This window comes from Protopterus annectens, chromosome 3.part1 (genome assembly GCF_019279795.1).
Source record: "Protopterus annectens isolate FY-2018-M chromosome 3.part1, PAN1.0, whole genome shotgun sequence".
NCBI lineage: Eukaryota > Metazoa > Chordata > Ceratodontiformes > Protopteridae > Protopterus > Protopterus annectens.
In genome coordinates, this window is record NC_056732.1 from 1153745172 (window position 1) to 1153768914 (window position 23743).

The following is a 23743-nucleotide window of genomic DNA, read 5'->3' on the forward strand; positions in this document are numbered from 1 at the left end:
TCACTTACATACACTCGTATATGTACACTTGTGAACAATCGCAGACAAATGGACACACACACACACACACACACACACACACACACACACACACACACACATGTACATACTCATATATGTGGACATACCCACACGTTCTCTTACAGGTTCATAGGTGTTTACTAGGCTAACAACCACAAGGACCTTTTTAAGCCTAACCATGCATTCCAAATCTCTGATGAGTTCTGATACCCTTAATAAATGTAAGTATGGGACTGGGAGATGAAGCATTTACAGGCTACCTGTTTTCATCAGAGACCTAGGTGCCAAACCATGGATAAATTTCTGGTTCCCCATCCAGTTGTCCAAGTTGCACTTGAATTGCATTAGGAAGGAACTCTGCTTCACATGGATGGGGAGTTTGTTCCATAGACGGGGTAGTCTCTATGATGCATACCTATCTCTCTAGCAGGTACTATATATATATATATATATATATATATATATATATATATATATATATATATATATATATTTCACAGGCAAGGTTTAAGTCTTTAGAATGGGTAATTCTGGTACTGCTTGTTTTGTGGATATGCAGGAGGTCAATCAGAGTGGGCTTTGACAATGCCCTGTATGCCAGGCATAGATCACCCCTCAAAAGCCTGTAAGAGACAAAATATAGGAATAGGGCCTTGAGGCGGTCTGCATAGGATGTATTACTTATGTCCTGTATTCTTTTAGTGAGAAACCTCTATGGATGTTCCAGTTGTTGGATATGCCTGGTTAGGTACATACCAAATGGGGCATTGCACTCAATTATAAGTCTGATGAATGCCAAATACAGTGGAACAATGACTTCCTTGGACTTAGATGCCATACCTTTGTTTATAAGTTGCACAACATAGAATGATTTCCTCACCACTATAGACACGTGATCGTCAAAGGCTAGATTACTATCTATGTGTGCCCCCTAAGTCCCTGACTACTGGGTCAACTCTAAGGGGTGTGTTGTCAATATGATAGTTACCAGGGATGAATGAATTCTCAAAGGATACTGTTATGCATTTCTTGGCATTTAGTTTTAGTCCATGACTCTGACACCAGTTGTTTGTCTGTGTCAGCCCATCCTAGAGAACAGTTGTGTCAGTGTGAGACTCAATGACAGCTTCTAATTTGACATCATCTGCAAATTTAGTAAAGGCGCCAGAAGCTGTTGAAGACTGGGGGGGGGGGGGTGAGAGGAACACTTAGTAATCTAAAAGGGGCAATTTTTAAAAAACTATTTACTGCCACAACATAGGTTCGCTTGGAGGACATTTTATGCTTAGCCAATTTCCTTTTGGTGCTTGAATTAACATTTCCTGACTGGTCTTACCTATCCCATAGCTGATAATTGTATATTAGCCCTAGTGAGAATAAATGTGATCATACTATAGATAATTTGAGGGGATCCATGTAAGGGATGCAACATTTAGGAACTGCCTTTATCCATTAGTGGCATGAGGGGCAATCCTGGAGTACATTTTCTATTACCCATCCTTAGATCCAAGTTGCATTTGAATATAGACAGGGATGAGCTTTGTTTTACTTGAATAGATAGTATGTTCTGGAACAGTGGTAGCCTCTGCAATATATATCCATCTCACCAAAACATTCAGTTTAGATACCTGGACTGAATATTTCTGATGCCATTTGATTTGCTGATGTTCAGTAGGTCCATCTGTATTAGGTCGGAGGATGCCTTGTATGCCAGACGTGTCACCTCTAAGCACTCTGTAGGATGCTGAGTATAGTGATAAATTTTAAAGTAGTCCATGCAAGACCTATTATTTAGGACTTGTATTCTTTTAGTAAGGTATCTATGTGGGTATTCCAGTTGTTGCATGGGTCTGGACAGATAGATGCCAAAGTGGGCATTATACAAAATGATTGGCCTAATGTAAAGGGGACAATAACATCTCTAGATCTAGTCAAAATCAATTTGTTTATAAGCTGTGCAATATAGAACGACTTTCTTATGACTCTGGGCCCATGTTGGTCAAAAGTTAGGTCACTGTACCCACAAGTTCTCAGGGGGCATTGTCAGTTTGGCAGTTCCCTGGAGTAGATGACTTTCCAAAGGATATGATAATGTATTTCTTGGAGTTTAGTTTCAATTCATGATTCTGGCTCCAGTTATTGTTTGGGACAAACCTGCCTGCATGATGGCTAAGACATTTGGGGAGTCAATAACTGCCCTTAACTTGCAATCATCTCAAACTTAGTCGGCCAAAGCCCTTTGGCATTTCCTTCTACTTTTGAGATGTATATGCCAAACAGAAAAAGTCTCAGCACCGACCCTGGGCGACTCCATTGCTGACTGTTCTCTTCCCCTGTTTTGATCGCCTGCATCCTGTGAGCAAGCATACATGTATGCAATATTTGATTCACCTTCCTGATTGTATTAAATTATATTCCTTGTATAATCCAGCATCACTTGTTAGAATGTGTTTTAAATTTGTAGTTTGAAACAGTCTTCTAGTAAGCAATGAAACAAAATGTATGAACCAATAATGACAAAACTACCCATTTTGGAAAATTTCAACCATAAAAGGCCACTCAGACTTCTGTCATTACAATCCACCAATATCAGTAAATATGCAAAATCTCTGCAGAAGTAAGTCATGTAAATAATTCCACATTAAAGGCATCTGTAACTAATGAAGATGTTGCTGCTAGCAAACAACTTTATATTTCATTGTTTCATCTACAAATAAAGTACCTGTTGCCCTTGAAGAATAAATTGCCTATGCTACATTAAATAAATTATAAGCAAGTAATTTTGCAATGGAGAATGGATGGCAAATTGATAACAGAAACATAGATATTATGTAACTCCTCCAAAGGAGGACATTCACAGGACTGCAGCATCCACTTCCTTTAAAGTATAACACAAAACAACATCAGCAATTGATCTGCATACTGTCGAAGTAGAACCCACAACCTTCTGCATCAAAAGCAAGTATACTACCTGTTGTGCTATTAACAATGCAAATGACTTAGCGTAAGTAAACTTCTCTTCCCCTGAAGCTCTCAGCTCCTTGTAAAATCCACTTGACACTCAAATAAATCTCTCAACTTTGCAGCACACGAAATCTGGAAAAAGCCAAAATGTATTTGGGGGGAGGGGGCAAAGGCCCAAAACCAGGGACACATTTTAAATATTGTTTGTATAATCTTAGAAAGTTGCTAAAATAAAGTGTTTTGTGTTACCATGTGTTTCCTGAAAGATAGGATAACTGAAACTTAAAGAGCTATCATTATTTAGTGAATTCAGTTCTCACAGATTTGCCAGAAAACCACAAATTCTAAGTGAAATGGGCCAAAAGTATGAGCGAAATATTCTGTGAAAATCTGGACAGTTGAGAGCTATGGACTCAATTCCCTGAATCACAAGTGGTGGTATGGGCTGAGAATTCAGGCTGCTGTCTGAGCCTGAGTAACACTAACCACCAGGTATACCTACACACACATGCACACACACACACAAACACACACACACACACATACACACACACACACACACACACACACACACACACACACACACACACACACACACACACACACACACACACATACACACACACGGGAGCAGCATAACTACTGCAAATAAAAGAACAAAACTCTCCTTACCGGCATGATCCTGGCTCTGGCTTCATATAGTCTAGGAAGGTACATTTCACGTCTTTTGTTCCCACATGGACCATGACCAAGTCATATTGGTAATTGTGATCCAATGACCTGAGTGCATGCGTAATGTGGAGGATCCTAACCCCTGATAAGCAACTGATCATAACTTTCTCCTTCCTCAGCCTGGTGAGAGGGACATCAGTGTGTCTCACAATGGAGTCTCAAATGACTAGAATATTGGATTGTGTGGTGACTTGCCTTATGGGCTTAGAGGTAGAGGCTCCATGAGATGTAGCTCTATGTGTTGATGTGGTTGCTGTTTTGAAAGAGTGCATGTGGGGCTGCTGAGAGTATTTCTTGGTGGTGGTGCTGCGGTAGCATTGTCACCTCACAGTTAGACGTTGCCCGTTCGATTCTCAGTTAGAGCATCTTCTGTGTGATGACATGCGTGAATGGGCGTTCCTTTGTTGAAGGTCGTGCATTAGGCCTGGCAAGCCAGCACGTAAAACTCTACTGCCAATCATTAGCGGACCGGAGTTCCACTGTGGCGACCTCTAACCGGGAAAAAGCCGAAAGACACAAACAAACTTTATGTAAGAGGTATTTGTGGTTTAAGAAGGTTACATATAAGTGCCTCAGTATATGCAGGTCTATATGTCTGCTTTGAATTGTGTGTGATGGGTGCAGCATGTGTACTACTGACAACCTTATTGACATTAGGAGTACTTTTATGTTGAGAGCTTTGCTTCCATTGACATGTGAATACATCTCTCACATACCATATCAGTTTGTTTTAGAATTAACTGGTTGTCAGTATACATGAGACAATTTCTACATTGGCTCAGGATGGCCATATCCACCAAGCCAGTAACAGAGACAGTAGGAAAGTTCATATCCATGTCAACAGACTCTTTTTTATTGATTAGACTGTTGGAGTCTTCTGAAAGAGTCTGATATACCATTTCTGAATGGAGAGGCGCAGCATTCTTTATTAAAAAAATAATTTGAGCCAGTAGCTTGGGGTACAATTCATGCTTTTATTTAGAGTGGTGGTGCTCACTCCCCCTGCCTCCCTCAACCTATCATTCCAGCACCTTTGGCTGTAGAAAATACATCATTTACCCATGGCTAGTGTGCTTTTGCCAGGAGGACAAAGCTGAAGTGATCAAACATAGACAGGCCTAAGTAAACCTGCTTTATTCACACTAGTTAAAAGGGATATTATACAGATTTGTTGTCTTCAGCCAGTATGCAATGGCATTTAACTACCCAGTGTGTGAAATGGATATAGGAACATGCTATCACACTTAATAAAAGTCACCTAATGTCTACTTGCCTTTCATTCAAAACACTTCAAATATGACTAGGATCACATAAAATTAACCTTAATGTCAACAGCCACAGGGCTAAGATAGTTAATCCTGAACATGATTCATGTAGTGAACCACTCTACATTATCCACTAATTCATCCCTGGTTTGGCACCTATGTCTCTAATGCAAACAGGTAACCTATAAATGGTTCATCTCCCAGGCCCATGTTTACACTTATCAAGGTAATCGGAACTTGTCAGAGATTTAGTCTAGTCTAGATGGCTAGTCTTAAAAAGGCCTGGGTGGTCATTAGCCTAGTAAACACCTATGAACCTATGAAACAGCAGGCCTACCCCAGTGATATTCTAAGGACTAGCATATTTTTGGGAAGCACATGTAAAGATGTTAATACAGTATATTCTACATTTCAGTATGTTTTGTCTGTTAGTAATCCATCTGCCACAACTCTTTTAACCGAATCAAACAAATGCCTTTGATAGAATGAAATCTCAGTTTAGCTTATTGAAATGTTAAAAAAAAAAAAAAAAGTTATATACCACGCATTTCCTTCTGGCACCTTCAGTTATTGTCCTGAGAAGTTATGGTACCTACAAATAAATTAAGTCATGTAGTCAGATAAAGGCCGGAACACAATCAAGCAGTAAAATGTAAAAGAAAAGCTGGAGCTCTGGACACCATGGCTTAAAACTTTAATAAACTTTAGTAAAAAAGGTATGTGCTTCACGGAAAACAAACTCGCTTCTTCAGACCATATAAAACGTTACACAAACCACTCACATATGTATATAAAAATTTCAAAAAGACATTCTTTAATGAAAACAATCTTCCAGTCTAAAAACCCAGCCCATTGGAGCAAGGAATTGGCCAGAAAAGATGTGCTATATCAACACACCCCTTCAAAAACATGAATATTAAAACAGTGACACTGAAAACTTATCAGAACAAATAGTATCATGAAAAAGGTACACACCTCTCTGCCACTTAAATATTAATGTTTAATGGGCCGAGACTTAAGAACCAACTTTAAAGACACATGTTCATTCAGACCTGGAAATACATATCCTTTCAAAAGTAGTATCCATTTCATTTCTTTCATTGTAGTGAAATTCTTAAAGTCCCCACCCCTCAAATTTTCAGACAATAATTCTAACGAAAGAAACTTAAAAGTGTGCTTGCCCCCGTTTTCTATAATATGTTAAGCTAATGCACTGTTTATGTTATTTTCCCCATGTGTTCTGGAATCCTTTGTTTAAACATTCTGTTGGTCTTCCCAATGTAGAAAGCTTCACACATCATGCATTTAGTGCAATATATTAAATTCTTGGTCTTACAATCGGCATAAAAATCTAAACTAATTTCTTGCTTAATTTGTGGGTGTAGCAGAGAGGTACAACACCAAATATATTGACACACCTTACATAGTCTGCACTGAAATACCACACATCTGTCTGATACATCCAAAGGAATCTGTTCAAAATTTTTATAACATAACTGTCGCTTTAGTGACAAGTTATTTCTAAATGAAAACAGGGGTTTATCATCTAAAACTCTCCTGAGATCCAAATTGACCAATAAAAGTGGCCAATATTTCTTAATAGCCTTACAACTAATGTTAATATTACTTGAATAAGTAAGGAGAAGCCTATTCTTATTAGAACATTTACTCATCTGTTTAGGTACCACAGATACCTGTTCAACTGAATCTGAAAAATACATTCTTCCCAAAGTATCTCGAACAAACCATGTCTCTGCTACATGTTTGTCTACATCACTTACAGTATACCCCTATTCTAAGAAATCCTTCTTTATGTTACTCAAAGTAACTTATAACTCCACATTATCACTGTGGATTTGCATGGCTCTTAAAAACTGTCTCTTAAGGACATTCCTAGTCACTGACCGGGGTGCATACTGGTTTTATGTAATAAAGAATTATTTCTGCATGGTTTTCTACAAAACCCTGTGTTAAATCTTTTTCCTTCATCAATTTTAATACATACATCTAAAAATTCTATAGATTTATCAGAAACATGATGGCTGAACTTCAGGAGTGTAGTGGTTCTGTGAAGGTAATTAAAAAAAACAGTCAAGTCATCTAAATTGCCAGCTCATACAAAAAAAACACATCATCCACAAAGCTCCTGTAAAAAGTCAAATAATGTGTATAAGGGTTATTGTTAAAAATGTGAACTTGCTCCCAGTGGGCTAAAACAAGGGTGGCGTAGCTATTAGCACAAGCTATGCCCATAGCCACCCCAACTCTTTGGAGAAACAACTCATTGTGAAATATAAAAACTTTGTTGTCTATAATCAAATCAGTCAAAATACAAATCAAATGTGTCTTCCCAACTGTAAAATCAGTGTTTGTACTTAAATATATCCTCATATTCTCTATACCTAAATCATTAGGAATAACAGTAAACAAAGACATCACATCAAGCGTCACTAAATGCACATCATTATCCCTAGAATATGATCGATAGCACTGGTAGAAATCATTCAAAAAATTCTTAGTATCTTTAAGCACATTATCAATATTGTCCAACACTTTCCTTATAAACTTTTCAACAAAAATTGAAAGTGGCTCTGTAACCCATTCCCTGCAGGACACAACTGGATGCAAGGATAATTTATGGCCATCATATACTAAAAAATGTACTCTATCAATAACTCTTGAAACAAAACCCTGGTTAATTTGCAAATAATTGACACTGTCATACATTTCAAACATGCTATTTAAATAAAATTCCTCGTCCATCACAGCCATTGCTCCTGCTTTATCACACGGATGTATGACAAAGTGGGGAGCTAAACATACCTAATGCAAAGCTTTCTGTTGTTCTTAAGTCAAATTATAGTAAGAATGTTTCTATCCAACTGTTAAACACTATCGAATCTCAGTTTCACACAACCCTATAAAAGCCTCCAATTGAGGATGTTTCACAGGATTAAAAGTACTGGGCTTCCTAAAAATATCAAAGTCACAGTCTTCTAATTGTGGATACAGTAAGGAAAGAGGGGTCTATATTATAAGATTGCCATCCGAAAATGTCGACTCACCTTTTGTCGACATGGAAATGTCGAAATCCAAGTTTATCGAATGGCCAAACCACCCATTCTGTAACACCTGCCCTTTTCCCGACTGTAGTGCAGTCTCAGAGTTAGAATATTTAGTTAGGGGGTGTGGGGGATGTGGGATGCAAAGCCCCCTACTTAAATATGTTTGTTTTTATGTGGTGTTGTTTGTTGGCCTTCTTATTTCTTTCCCTTGGAAAGAAATCAATGATTTGGTCATTCCAGAAACTTGGATTTCAACATTTATGTGTCAACAAAAGGTGAGTTGACATTTTCAGATGTCGATCTTATAATACAGACCCGGAAAGAGAGACATTTCATGCAAACAATCGCAAGTCTACTGGTATATCCATCAAGTCAGAAGCCCTTCTAGGGATAAAATTCAAGCTTTCGTTCAAAACCGAAATCTGCTCATCAGTCAGTCCAAAGGAAGAAGTATTAAAAACTAACCCACTTGATTTTGTAGCATATCATGAGTCACCATCACCACTATTCTCCCTGGATGGTCATGCCACTGCACACGCCCCTTCCTCACTCAACTCTTTGAGCGTACTCTATTGTAGTCACTGTAGATGGTTAAAGGGGCTAGAAGTGAAAAAGAGGCAGCAACTTTATTACTCATTGAAGTAGAAGTAGATGGAGTCACAGGAGCCTACTATAATGGCATTACCATTGCTTGAATTCATAGGTGCTCAAGTGGAGGCTTCCTCCATTTGTACAATAGCAATAATAGTGCTGCTTACATTGCCATGACCCAGACTAGCCCTGGGCCAAGAGAAAACATTTCTATTCTTGAAATCTTGTAAATCCCGTCAAGGTTTCTTAATCTTAGTAGCTTGAAGCCATTTTGTATACATAGCCACTTGTTCATATAAGTCATTTAAACTGGTTCTCTAAATATTTAATGTGAATTTATTCACAATATCTGACTGTAAAGTCCAAATCTCCTTTAACAACAATGTTTCAATAGATAAAAAATAGTCAGTGAGTAACTGCATATAATCAGTGCTCACCTGAAGGTTTAATGACTGCCGGCATTTGAGCAAATCGGGGTACTGAGTGCCATAAGTAGGTATTTTTAAGATATATAGGCCCCGGGGAATTGCCTTATGGTGAACCGCTGCTTACAAATGAAACCTCTGCCATTGCAAACCTTTATATTTAAAAAGTTTACCTTCCAGCTCTTTGTATTGCATGTTAAAAGCAGCCTGAGAGGCATTATCAACAGCTGAATCTTCTCCTGGATTATCCTCAATAATTGTATTTAACAGTGGGTTAGAATCAATCAATAAAATCCTTTGCAACCGATCTGTACCTGCTTGTATGCTACTTCCCAAGTTATAGCCCAGTTCTAAATCAAAACTTTCTGCCATGTCCTGACTGCTGCACCAAAACAAACACTCCAAACAAATGAAGTCAAATAGTCAGATAAAGGCTGGAACACCAACAAACAGTAAAACGTAAAAGAAAAACTGGAACTCCGGACACCACGACTTAAAACTTTAATAAGCTTTACTAAAAAGGTAAGCTCTTTTGCGGAAAACAAACCCGCTTCTTCAGACCATATAAAAAGTTACACAAACCACTAACATATATATATATATATATATATATATATATATATATATATATATATATAAACATTTCAGAAAGACATTCTCCAATGAAAACAATCTTCCAGTCTAAAAACACAGCCTATTGGAGCAAAGAACTGTGAATGTGCTATATCAACAAACCCCTTTAAAAACATGAATATGACCATTAAATATTAATGTGTTAAGGAGCCAAGACTTAAGAACCAGCTTCAAAGATGCATGTTCATTCAGCCCTGGGAATAAATTTCCTATCAAAGGAAGTATCCATTTCATCTCTTTCTTTACAGTGAGATTTTTAAAGTCCCCATCCCGTCAAATTTTCAGACACTAATTCCAATACAAGAAACTTAAAACTGTGCCTGCTCCTGTTCGATATAACATGTTGAACTAATGCACTCATACTCTGCTGTTTACGTATGTCCCCCATGTGTTCTAGAATCCTTTGTTTAAACATTCTATTGGTTTTCCCAGTGTAGAAAGTTTCACACATCATGCATTTAGTATAATATATTACAGTCTTGGTCATACAATCTGCATAAAAATTGAAACTAATTTCTTGTTTAGTTTGTGAGTGTACCAAAGAAGTACAACTCCAAATATATAGACAAGCCTTACATAGTCGACATTGAAATGTACCACATCTATCTGATACATCAAAATATGAGACTAATAAGAAATATTGGCCACTTTTATTGGTTAATTCTGATCTCAGGAGAGTTTCAGATGATAAACCCCTGTTTTTATTTAGAAATAACTTGTGGCTAAAGTGACAGTTATGTTATAAGAATTTTGAACAGATTCCTTTTGATGTATCAGACAGATGTGGGACATTTTGGTGCAGACTGTATAAGGCTTGTCAATACATTTGGAGTTGTACCTCTCTGCCCCCTCCCTCCTCCTCCAGTTCTGCAATGGAAGAACAAAATAAAAAAAAATGTCTGTGACCTGGTTCTGTCTGTGCATCGCATACCATCCTTGCCTGTCCACAGCTGACAGGCAATTAAAATAAAAATATGGGATTATGTACCTGGGACTCTTGAAAAGCAGGATCCAGTTAGGTCTTGTTTCTGTGCTGTACCCCCCCAACCTTCCTTCCTCACATTTTACTGGGGGGGGGGGTATTTTTTTCTTTTAAAATTTGGCAAACTGCTTGCTACAAATGTAGCAGGATGTTGTTACTGTTTATACCCCACACAGAGCACTATAGCACACAGTTTTAGTTAAAAAAGAGAAAGAGAAACAGATCTTTTTTTTTCTTTTATACTGTAGCAAATTGCTTGCTACAAATATACAGGCAGGTTGCTACAGTTTAAACATAGAGAGAGCTACAGGACTCAGGATCAATTGCAAATGCAATGCCATCTTTTAAAAGCAAATATGCTCTAAAAGTGATCAGGATTAGCCTTGGATGACTGATTGCTCCCCTTAACAGTGTGCATCTGGGGCAGTTGCCCCCTTACCCAACCCTAGATATGCTAACTGATCACAGGGATCAGTGTTGGGTCCTCTTCTGCTTGGCATTTATTTTGAAGATATCTAAACTATCTGTGTAAGCTAACCAACTAACCTTCCATCTATAACTATGGCATTACACACCACACACACGTCTGAGTGTAAGGTAGCACTTGGTGCATTTGAAAGGGAAAGCAGGAGCAGTTCTCCAGTCCAACATGTGTTTGGAAGCAGTTCTAGGTTCTCCAGTCCAAGGTATTTTCCAAAAGAATGAAAGCTCCAAGTTTTCTGGTTCAAATGTGCATCTAAGTCTTGCTCATTACTGTTTGTGTTGTACTAAAGATGCACAATGCATGCACAGAAAGAGTGTCCTTAAAGAAAAATGTAAAGATGCACACAAAAGTGTTACATTTTTTGTTTTTGTTTATTTAAAAATGAAATGTAGCAGCCCCCAGAATCCCCCTCCCAGCCAGTGGGCCCTAGGCAACTGCCTAAGTCACCTAGTGCTGGATCTGGATCTACCTCTATATGCATGGTGTATAATGCACAAAGTGACATGTTGGGTAAAATACCTAGCATTACTGTTTTTGTGATGTGTAGGTTTGTAATCTAACCTTGATTACCACACTGGGGAAATTCCTAGATGAAAATATTTTTAATTTGAACTTTGCCATTTGTGTGAGTCTAAGAACATCATTACCTGGAAACTACAGCCAGTTCACCACCTAAAAAAAAGGATATTGCCTCATTTACTTGAAAATAACACATGCCTAATGCTATCTACCTAATCAGGCAAATGAGACAGATAGCCAAGATAGACAGACAGATAGATAAAAAACATGAATACTAAGCAATGTATGCAGATAAATAAATAAATATCACTATATGTTTCTTTTCTTGTGATTTTAAGACTGTTGCATGATATTACAATATACCTCTCAATTGTCCAGATTTTCACAGAATGTCTATGTTCTAGCACATGCTACAATTTCCATTATGTTTTCATTATTGCCATATGACAACTCACATAATCATGCCATTCTAATACAAGACACAATCTCCATATTTTTTCTTTGTCATATGGCAACTCACATAATCTATATGTAACGCAGTCAACACCAAGCTTCGTTTATGCTACAAACTCCATATTTTTCATGACTGTTGTATGTTATCTCACATAATCTATGTATGACACAACCACAATCATGCTGTGTTTACTTACAAAATTTAGCATAATTTGATAACTGATTCTCTGAGGCAACTAATCTTCCCAAATATAATGGGACTGCAAAAATCTCTTCAGGGTCTTAAGAGCAACACTTTTAAAATGCCTTGTTATAAGCAGTTTTCACAATGGTCTAATTTATTTGATCACTGAAAAAGTTTAGCAAAGTAATACTACGAGCAAGAGTTTATTTATAGTGTTAGAAATGCATCCATTTGCATATCTAACAATTTATTTCAATTGTTTTCTGAAATATGAATTTTTTCTATTTGTGAGTTTTTCTCTTGATGTTTATATATGTTACTTTTATATCAAATGCAAGATAAATAATCTTGGACCCATTTTTTCCAAGTTTTATTATAACTGAACTAAAAGGAAACATTGAAAAGAAACTATTTTATTTTTGGAGGTTTTTGCCCCCATGCCTGTTGACCATCTAGCTGCCCCTTGATTAAATACTACACTTTCCAAGGAGAGCTATCATTAAGGCAGCCACGGGGGTGATTTGTGTACTCAGCATTATCTTGGCAAAGACAGCATTTTTTTTCTTTTTTTTTTAGCCTAACTCTGGTGGTGGAGTGAACACTTGCCTTTCTGTCTCATGTATGTGTGCTGTCCCATATGTACCAACAGGGGACTGCTGCTGTCAGTATATTTGGTGGCCACAACCATGTCTTCATATTACCATCTTCCCACATTATGACAGAATTTCCCTCTCCATCCAAGGCCCTGAGATTAGAGCACTGGCACTAGCTAAGGATACACATCCCATCCTTTATGCCTGCTGTGTCAAGTTCACAAGCCACTAGTCAAACTTTGATCACCTCGGCTGTAGTCAAGGCTTTATCTCTCTCTTCCACCTATGCAAGCAACAATTCTGGATTTGGATACAATTTATAATATAATTTATAATGCAATTCTGTTTATAATTGCTTTATTAAAATGTGTTTTTAAAACAAATGAATTGTGAGCAAATATGCTATGGTGTAATTATTATGTGTGTATACATTCTCGCACACTCACATGCATAAGTGCTTGTGTATGTTTACATATGCCATAAATCACTCATTGCTGTGTGTTGTTGTTGCTTAACAGCAGAAAATGCATAGCATTTGGTTAATGATCATATTATCATGCTTTCCACAGATAGAAGATGCTCTAAGTGAAGTGGACTTTCAGTTGAAACTGGACCTGCATTTTACTGATAATGAAAATCAGTAAGTACTGTTGTTATCTTCTGTTACCAATCTGTAATGTTAATTTGCATGTCTCAGGTATAAAATATGATGCTTGCTGGAAAATGGTGCATCAGTCATTAGCTGAGATAAAAAGAACACTTTTTTAAAAGTACAAATCTGTGACCATCACCCAATGTTAGCTTATTTCCAGTGCTGATAATGAAAATATAATGACGGCAAGAAAACTTCCTCAAATTACATTGCAGAAAGTACAAAACATTCTCTCATCTGCTAGTTTCTTTCTAAGTAATTCATCCAAATTAACAGAGACTGCAGGCTGCATGAACTGGTTACACAATATGATGGTGTTACAGTTTTATAAACAGCAGATGAAAACACCAGATATCTTGACTGACAAAGCAGCATATTTAGTATACATTATTTATCCCCTAATATACACAGTATATCTTTTTTTTTCATGAAACACCATCTGCTCCAGCTGATGGCTGTAACTCACTTGTATTTCTCACTTTGATTTTAGAGTACAGCAAGCACAACAGATGTGATATTTATTATGCATTTTAAAGAAAAAGAAAAATGAACAGGACAATAAGTCACATCTGTACTGTTTTGAAAATCCCACTTATATTACAGAGATAACTTATCTTGTTAGCTAACAAATCAGTCAAACCAGATAATCAAAAGTCTCTCTCTGACTCCATTCCTTATCCTTTGGGAAACATTCACTCACATCCATTAACATACTCCAGAATATCTCTCTTTTCCAAGGCCAACGAGTTTCCATATTTATTTCTGAGAAATATCCAACAATTTCAGTAGCTGGACAACTGGAATACTGAAAACATGGCGTTTCACAAAGACTTTTTTATGTCAGAGCTTTCATTCACCATAACATAGTTTACTCTCTATATTTATTGCTTTTAAAACTGTCAGACCTTTTTCATCCATCTGTCAGATCCGAATGATGGGAATAAAGCCACTTGATGTATCCAGTATGACTATTTGCTACTGTTTGCTGCCTCAAGCTCCTAATTCTTCCCCTTCCATAATGTTCTGCATGCTACCCTTCCTTCATATCTCATTTGTTGCCTTTGGTAATAAATGGTCCTCAGATTGCACAGCTAAGTGCTCTCACTTTTTATCTTTAATTCAGCATTGTTACATCTATTGGATGTTTGTAGTCTATGTCTGAGAAGTTGATTATTAGTCTTTATTGTTAACTTAAATAGTTTCCTAAATTCTTTCTTAGCCTTGACTCCTCTGAATGCATAGGCAGGTGCCTAATGTTTCTCTGACTCAGTTTGTTTATGTCTTTCGGCTTTTTCCCGGTTAGGGGTCGCCACAGCGGAACTCCAGTCCGCTAATGATTGGCAGTAGAGTTTTACGTGCTGGCTTGCCGGGCCTAACGCACAACCTTCAACAAAGGAATGCCCATTCACGCATATCGCCACACAGAATACGCTCTAACTGAGGATTGAACAGGCAATGTCTAACTGTGAGGCGAGAACGCTACCGCAGCACCACCACCGCTCAGTGTTCATTCAAAAAAAATCATTAAGTTCCTAAAAGCCAGTATAAGGAATCTTTCTTGCCTTCAGCATCATAGTTAGAGACAAGTCCTCTCCACTGGCTTTGAGCAAACACTCATTTTAGATGGGACTGTCTAAGTTCATCCCTTCTAGGCATCATTCAGCTGCCTCAATGAGTACACTCAGATCAGTTGGACACACCACAGAATCATATTGAGAACCTATGATGAGGTCAATTGTTACCACTCAAATTGAGCTAGGCATCAGTCCATCTCCTCATTGGCCCCCTTAACATTATTCATTCCTTAATCAGTGCCTGTATCTGCACTAGTGGCTTCAGAACCTTCTTACCTCCAAGACCCCATGATGTTGGTCCCAATGCCAATGCATTCTGTGCAGATCTCTACAATTTTGACATGCCTGACTGTAATAGCCTTGCTGTCAGGAGTCCTGGCTCCAACCACTCAGCACTTGATCTTTCATGCCAGCTTTGGTCCTAACACATTTGGGACCATTTTTAGTGTTGGACTCCTTGGCCTTTAAGTTGTCTGCTTTGTTCTTTGGCATGCACCCATCTGGTTCCTTGGTTCGAGGGGAATACATTTTCAGCACCAGTGATTCCTGCTTTGGCAGTGGTTGATTCAGCTACAGATTTTGGATCTTCATTTGAAGTCATGGAGAGGATAACAACTTCACCACCAAGACATTTTATGGGTATTTTCTCAGCACCAGCTTCTCCTCTGGTGCCTACCCAGTTGTTTCTAAGCCCTCATTCTATTGCTGCCAGAGACAGAGCAAGCCAAATGTTCTCAATAACAGGGTCACAGTATTGACAGATTCTTCCAGTGACAAAGATCAGTCAAAGAGATCCCCAGGAACAGAATGTGTGAAAGGATACATGTGGACTCCCCTGCAGCATCCCCTACTTCAGACATGGACTTGAATGATCACAGGTTCAAAGGTTCACAAGGAGATTACTAGGCTAATGGCTCAAGAGCCTTTACAAGCCTAGCCAATATAACCCAATTTTACCCAGCACATAATCCCTGGGTCAGGATGACTGCATTGGCTTTTCCCTATGCCTAGATGATTTTACAGATTTTACAGACTGCCACTGTCCATAAGGGACATAGGTGCTACCCCAGGTGTGAATTTATGATTCCCCATCCACTGATCTGGATTACTGCTTAATGTGAATAGGAAGCAAATTCCAAAGGAGGGGCAGTGTCTGTGTCACTTGTCTTTCTCTCCAGCATGTTCTGTCCCTTGTACTGTTTGTCCTGTGGATATGTAGCAGATCTATCAAGGCTAGATTTATGAACACCTTGTATGTCAGGGATAGGTCACCCCTTAATAGTCAAAAGGAGACAGAGTAAATGGCTTTCAGTCTATCCACATAAGACATATTGTTAACACCCAGTATTTTCTTAGTGAGGAACCTCTAAGGTTGCTCCAGTTGTTGTAAGTGCCTAGTCAAGTAATTCCCAATGGTGCATTGCATTTGATCGCTGCTCTAATGAGGGCTGTGTACAATGGGACTGTAATTTCCCTGGTTGTGCATGGCATACCTTTACTTATAAGTTGTGCAATATAGAATGACATCCTCACCACTGTGGACATGTGACGGTCAAAGTACAGGCTATTATCTATCTGTGTACCCAGATCCCTCACCTCTGAGTCTACTCTTGGGGGTGTGTTGTCAATGTTGTAGTTGGCAGGGGTATTTGGCTTCTGAAAGGGTATGATAATGCATTTCTTTGTATTTAGTTTCAGTCTGTGGTTCTAACACCGATCATTTGCCTGATTTAGATCCTCCTGAAGGATATCTACTTTGTTGTGGGATTCAGTGATTGCCCCCAGATTGCAGTTGTCTGCAAACTTTGACAGCCAGAGGCTTTCCACATTGGCCTTGAGTTCCAGGAAGTGTATTCTGAACATGAGTGTTCCCAGCACTGAACCTTGTGTCACACCACTAGTACCTAGCCTCATGCTGGAACTTGAATCACCCACTTTAACCATGTGTCCTTTCCTTGAGACAATTGGCTCTCCATCTCATGATGTGGGGATTTATGCCCAGTTTTGTGAGTTTACTTTTAATACCTGAGTGGGGAATTGTGTCAAATGCCTTGCCCAGGTCGAGGTAGGTGGTATACACTGTTTTGCCCGCATCCATGGCATTAGTGACTTTCTTGAAGAAGTCTATCAGATTTAGTAGGCATTGCCTGCCCTTGATAAAGCTGAATTGGGTCGGGTTAGTGTTCAGAGGTTTTCTATGCCTTTGCTTATCAGGTCTATGATAATTCTTTCCATGGCCTTACAAACAAGACTAGTCAAGCTTATCAGTCTGTAACTTCCCAGGTCATTTGACAGTCTACCCTTATGCAGAGGGATGCTGTTCTCTAATCTATCAGAACAAGGCTGGATCAGAGGCTGTGGTTAAATAGAGATCCTATTGGGTCTTATTAGATCTTGATATAAGCTGTTTAAGAGGCAACCTAGCATGTCATCAGGCTCCAGTGATGTCTTGTTCTTAGCTTTAGAGAGTGCTGTATTACCTGTTCATTGGTGATAATTGGTGGAGGAGTAATGGAGGGTATTTCTTGGGGGAGAACGGGTGTGATGGGGAAGTGAAATATGAGCTGAATTTATCAGCCAGCAGATTTGCTATATCTTCTGGCTGAGTACAGGAAATGTCAACTATAACTAATTACACATATTGTTGGGTGTTGCCTGTAAAACTGTGGACATAACTGAAAAATGCCTTAGAGTTACAGCTCAGTAAGCTCCTGCCTGGTGCCCTGCAGAGAGATAAAAGAGAGACTTTGGAGTGATTATCATTTTTCTGCATTTTCTTGCTGCCTTTAGCTAATTCCGCCTAAAACACTGATTTTTTTAGAGTTTCTGTGATTTAAAAAGATTGTTTCAGCTACATATTGTACTTATTTTACTAAGTGTTTTTTGATTGTACCTGCTTTATTTTCTGAAAAAAAAAAAAAACAAAAAAAAAAAAAAAATACTTGTTTTCCTGCCTTTCTAAGCTAGTATAGTCCAGTTTTCAAGTTAGTGCTGAATTCAGGGCTGTGTTACAAGTTTCTGTGTTTGCCCATAACTTACTTGGAGAGAAGGAAGTTTCTCTGTTCACCTGTGAGAGAGGGGAGCTTTCTGTCCCTGGAGGAGTGGTTTCAGCCCAGAAATTAGTAGTTTATTGGCCATTTGGGCTAATTTCTATCTCTTTCATTTCTCTGCTATAAAACCAGCATTTGCAAAGTTTTTGTGCTTGTATACAGCTCAGCAAGCTCCTGCCTGGTGCCCTGCAGAGTTTTACAGCAGCAGAGAGACAAAAGAGAGACTTTGGAGTGAATAAATATCATTTTTCTGCATTTTCTTGCTGCCTTTAGCTAATTCCGCTTAAAAAGACGATTTTTTTTAGTTTCTGTGATTTAAAAAGCTTGTTTCAGCTACATATTATACTTATTTTACTGCCTGCACTTTAACAAAGTAGTTTTTGTGTTTAAATTACCTGTTTAACTGTTGTAGGCTACACACTCAAGTGTGATAGCCATTTCTGTGCATTTAAATTATTTTTTTGTATTGTATCTGCTTTATTTTCTGAAAAAAAAAAAAAACAAAACAACAACAAAAAAAATACTTGTTTTCCTGCCTTTCTAAGCTAGTATAGTCCAGTTTTCAGGTTAGTGCTGAATTCAGGGCTGTGATACAAGTTTCTGTGTTTGCCCATAACGTACTTGGATAGAAGGAAGTTTCTCTGTTCACCTGTGAGAGACGGGAGCTTTGAGCAGCCTATCTGTCCCTGGAGGAGTGGTTTCAGCCCAGAAATTAGTAGTTTATTGGCCATTTTGGGCTAATTTCTATCTTTTTATTTCCTTGCTATAAAACCCACATTTGCGAGGATTCTGCACTTGCATGCAGCTCAGCAAGCTCCTGCCTGGTGCCCTGAAGAGTTCCACAGCAGCAGCAGAAAGACAAAAGAGAGACTTTAGCGTGATTAATTATCATTTTTCTGCATTTTCTTGCTGCCTTTAGCTAATTCCACCTAAAACGCAGATTTTTTTAAGTTTCTGTGATTTAAAAAGCTTGTTTCAGCTACATATTGTACTTATTTTACTGCCTGTACTTTAACAAAGTTGTTTTTGTGTTTAAATTACCTGTTTAACTGTTGTAGGCTACACACTCAGGTGTGATAGAAATTTCTCTGCATTTAAAGTGTTTTTTTGATAGTATCTGCTTTATTTTCTGAAAAAAAAACAAAACTTGTTTTTCTCTGTTCACCTGTGAGAGACGGGAGCTTTGAGCAGCCTATCTATCCCTAGAGGAGTGGTTTCAGCCCAAAAATTAGTAGTTTATTAACCATTTTGGGCTAATTTCTATCTCTTTCATTTCCCTGCTATAAAACCCGCATTTGCGCAGTTTTGCGTGCCGGGCAGCACCAGTTCGCTAGGGTATAACTATTCCTGGTTCCATAAAGTCTACTCCTCAATTTTTCCCTTGGAACCAGACAAACTTTCAACTTAAGAACTCAAACCATTCACTTCTCAGCCAGGTACTTGCTCAAAGCCCGGCACTTGCTCAAAACCCAAAGCAAGCACTAATAAACATTAGCACTAGACCCCCCCCCCCTATACTGTACAGAACGACAAGGCTCTCTCTTTGACATTATCAGCCAATCAGTAACACAGTTCACTGTACCTATCCAGGCATGTCCAAAGGGCAGTTTCAGGTGTGCTCTCTGGTCCATCTGGTGAATCTAGGCATTTTGAGGCAATGTTACAACTGCCTCATGCACACAGACAACCCTCTCCTCCTACCACCAAACACTAATACATGCAAGAGATGCAATTATACAGCCAAACTGGAGGCTAAGCTCTCTCAACCCAAGACTGGACCAGACAGTCAAGAGAAGAAGGGAATGACTTGCATCACACCACCAGTCTCACATAGACCTATGAAACCAGCACCTGCAAAAAACACACATAAATACGAGAAAACATACTCTGAGGCTCTAAATAAAAACCTACAAAAGCAACAGAGACCTCCAAAGCAGACATCCAAGCAACCTCCACCCCACCAACACAAACCATGAAACACATACTTCACAAAACCAGTGTGCCAAGCAATCACTGCCTTAAGGCAAAATAACATACCCAACACACTAATAATAGGTGACTCTAGAGTCAGGCATAGTGACATCAACTAGTACTAACCTATGAACCTATATATTGTGGGAAGAAATATCCAGGGAATTGTTATGGCTAGGCTTGTATAGGAAGAGACCAAAACACGCACGTAGGACTGGTGCAAGGTTACAAACAATGTAAAATCACAACAAAATGAACCAGCACCCAGGAGACCGGCTGTTAAAATATTTATTGTGGCAAATTCTTCATAGAAATAACAGCAACAGCAAACCGGTTTCGGCTAAACTACCATAGCCTTCTTCAGCGCAGACAGACAAACACATGGTGCATTCTGATATCCATTTATATAAGAATTACTTAAAGTGACAAGCACAGAAAACCACTTGCATGAACAATTGATATGTAAACTAGTCCATAGCCCATTTATGAAACATAATAATGTACAAAAACTATTATTTTTGAAATAAACAAATAAAATAACATTATTTCAAAAAAAATCTCAATATATAGGTATGAACAACTAATAACAGATCGGCAAGAATCAAGACATTTCATTAAGCCCTGGTTTGAATAAAGCCCCCAACCTAGTTATCCAGGAAAATTCCATATTATTCAGTTTTTCATGCCAACCTGCTTTATTGTCTCTGTGCAAGTCTATTTTATCAATAATAATAAATCTGAATTTGGCCGTATTATGTATCTTAGTATGTTTACATAATGCATTAGACAGCTTGTTATTTCTAATAGCACTTAAGTGTTCACTGATACGATATTTAATTGGTCTGGATGTCTGTCCCACATAAAATGCCGAACAGGAGCAAGTAGCCAGGTATATTACCCAGTCCGTATTGCAATTGCCAAAAAACATTAATATCATATATTTTGGGAGTATTCTTGCTAGTAAATTCCATGTTTTTATAAATGTATTAGCATGCATTACAATGTCCACAAGGATAACATCCTCTCAATTAATCACCCAGTATAGTGGTTTGTTTTGGTCTAGGAGGATTGCACCTCTTATAGTGTTCAAAATGACTGTTTAATGTTCTTCCCCTCTTATATGAAAAAGAACATGTAGCAGGTAATATTTCACCAAGATGTTCATGAGCTCTTAGAATCCCCCAATGATTATTAACAATTTGTCTGAACAAGGGTGTATTATTACCAAATGTGGTTATGAACCTAATCTTCTGGTCACTGTTATTTATTTCATTCGATTGCTTATAGCAAAGCAATTCAGACCTGGATGTGTTTCTAACTTGATTTTTGGTTTGATTGATACGATCAGGATGGTAACCCCTATCAATGAACCTCTGTGCCAAATAATTTTCACATATTGGTTGTGCCTCCTCTGATGAACATATACGTTTGGTCCGCAAAAATTGTGATTTAGGAATGTTGTTGATGATGTAGCGGGGATGATTACTGGTGGCATGAAGAAGAGTATTGTATTGTGGAAATTTCCTATGAACTTTGGTAGCCAAAGTGTGATTACTTTGTCTGGAAACTACCACATCCAAAAATATTATTTCTTGGTATTGTATTTGTAATGTAAAATGAATACCCATTGTTGTTCAAATATCTCATGAACTCATCAGCCGAGTCCAAATCACCCCGCCACACCATCCAACAATCGTCTAAATATCTGCATCAAATATCCAATTCCTGAATGTATCTATTATGGTTGGAGTCATAGATATATTGTTGTTCAAATAAGCCCATGAATAAATCGGCATCAATGGGAACAAAAGAGGCTCCCATAGCCGTACCCCTCATCTGCCAACAGACCTGTCCTTCAAAATGAAATACATTTTTCGTCAAGACACATTCAGTAAGTTGTATAAGAAAATTATTGAATTCAGGGCTATATAACTTAGCTTTATCCAACCAAAATGCAACAGCCGATATTCCTGTATTATGTGGAATATTAGTATAAAAAGATGTTAAATCCAGAGTACATAACCACCAATTATCTTCCAGCTGTGTGTCTTGTACTATCTGTAGAAATTCTGTAGTATCTTTAAGCCTAGATCTAAATAGCTTATGTAATGGTTTTAAATGGAACGTCAAAAAGGCAGAAAGAGGTTCAGTTAATGAGCCATTACCCGATACAATGGGCCTGCCAGGAGGATTTTTCGAGTCCTTATGAATTTTAGGAAGCAAATATAAATATTGAGCTTGAGGATCCAATACTTTAAGCTGTTTACATATATTACTAGTGATGATGTTGTCCTCCACAGCTGAATCTAACATAGAATCAATATGACTTTTAAAATTTGGAGTCGGATCAACCACAAGTTGACTGTAAAACTTACGATCAGACAGTTGTCTAATAGCCTCAGCACGGTACATAGACCAGTCCATCACCACAATAACTCCACCCTTATCCACAGTAGTGATAACAATATCATGGTTAGATTTTAAATCAAATAACGCTTGTTGTTCATCCACAGTAAGATTATATTTTGGAGACTGATGACTTAGGGAGAAATGCAACTCCTTAGTCACACATTCTTTAAAAATGGATACATATTTATCCATAGGTGGCTGAAAATTAGATGGACCAAATCTAAAACATGTTGATCTTTGAGAATCAAGTGTATCTGAAAAAAATATTTTTAAATTAATCAACCTGCAGAAATCATACAACTCATTGAGCAATATATGTTCTGGAACAGATACAGCCGGCACAAAATTCAAACCCTTATTCAACAGTTTTATTTGAGCATCAGACAGTTCCAAAGATGAAATATTGTACAAATTGTTTATTGTTTCACAATAGTTTGTAATAGTGTGACCAAATTTGGTCCTCTTATGTCTATGTTTTCTTCCACCCCTGCGTTTGCTTGATCTAAAGGGATCAAGGAGTCATCAGTCTGTTTTCGTTTAGCTTCTGGGGAATCTTGGAGGGGAGGGCCATCATAGTCAGTGGTGGATGAGGTATCATCCTCAGATGTCCCACTCATAGTAAGGGTATTTTTCTTCAATATGGATCTGGGTCGTTTCTGCCTATTGTGTGTTCTGAAACTAGAATCATTAAATCTGACAGTTTTTTGTACCATGAAGGGTTTACCCTTCTCATAGTCTGCCAAATCTCGGTTAAATTTGTAAGTTTTCTTTTTAACCAATTGTTCCTATAACTGTGCTAAATCCTTAGCCAAATTAGAAATGTGGTTATGATAAAAAGACTCTGATTCATATTTCTGGGCTTCTAAACAATTTTGATGAATTTCAATGGCTTGGCAATCTATAATACATTCATAATATGATATGAGAGTGTCTACAAAAAGCGTGGAAGCCCTATGTTGGGTTTCAACCCAATCTTGTGACAATTGTTGATCAATCATGCCAACCAGTGGCTGGATCCTAATTCTGAGTCCCCGTGGTGTGATATATTTAGTTTTATAGGCTTTAAAAAGCCTTAGATGCCATATATTCGATCTTAAAGCCCTCATATTCTTATTGATTTTATGAAAAACCGCATTACAAAGTGTCTTAACATCCATAAGATTCTCATTAGATGTA

General features: G+C 38.0%; 1 protein-coding gene across 1 annotated transcript in view; it reads left to right on the top strand.

Moving 5' to 3' along the window:
• The window catches only part of FAM135B (family with sequence similarity 135 member B), a 2319882-nt gene that overhangs the window by 889412 nt on the left and 1406727 nt on the right, over nucleotides 1-23743 (top strand). The window contains exon 4 of the mRNA XM_044067284.1: nucleotides 13481-13551. Within this exon, the coding sequence (XP_043923219.1) occupies nucleotides 13481-13551 (71 nt within the window). The remainder of the gene's footprint in view (nucleotides 1-13480; nucleotides 13552-23743) is intronic.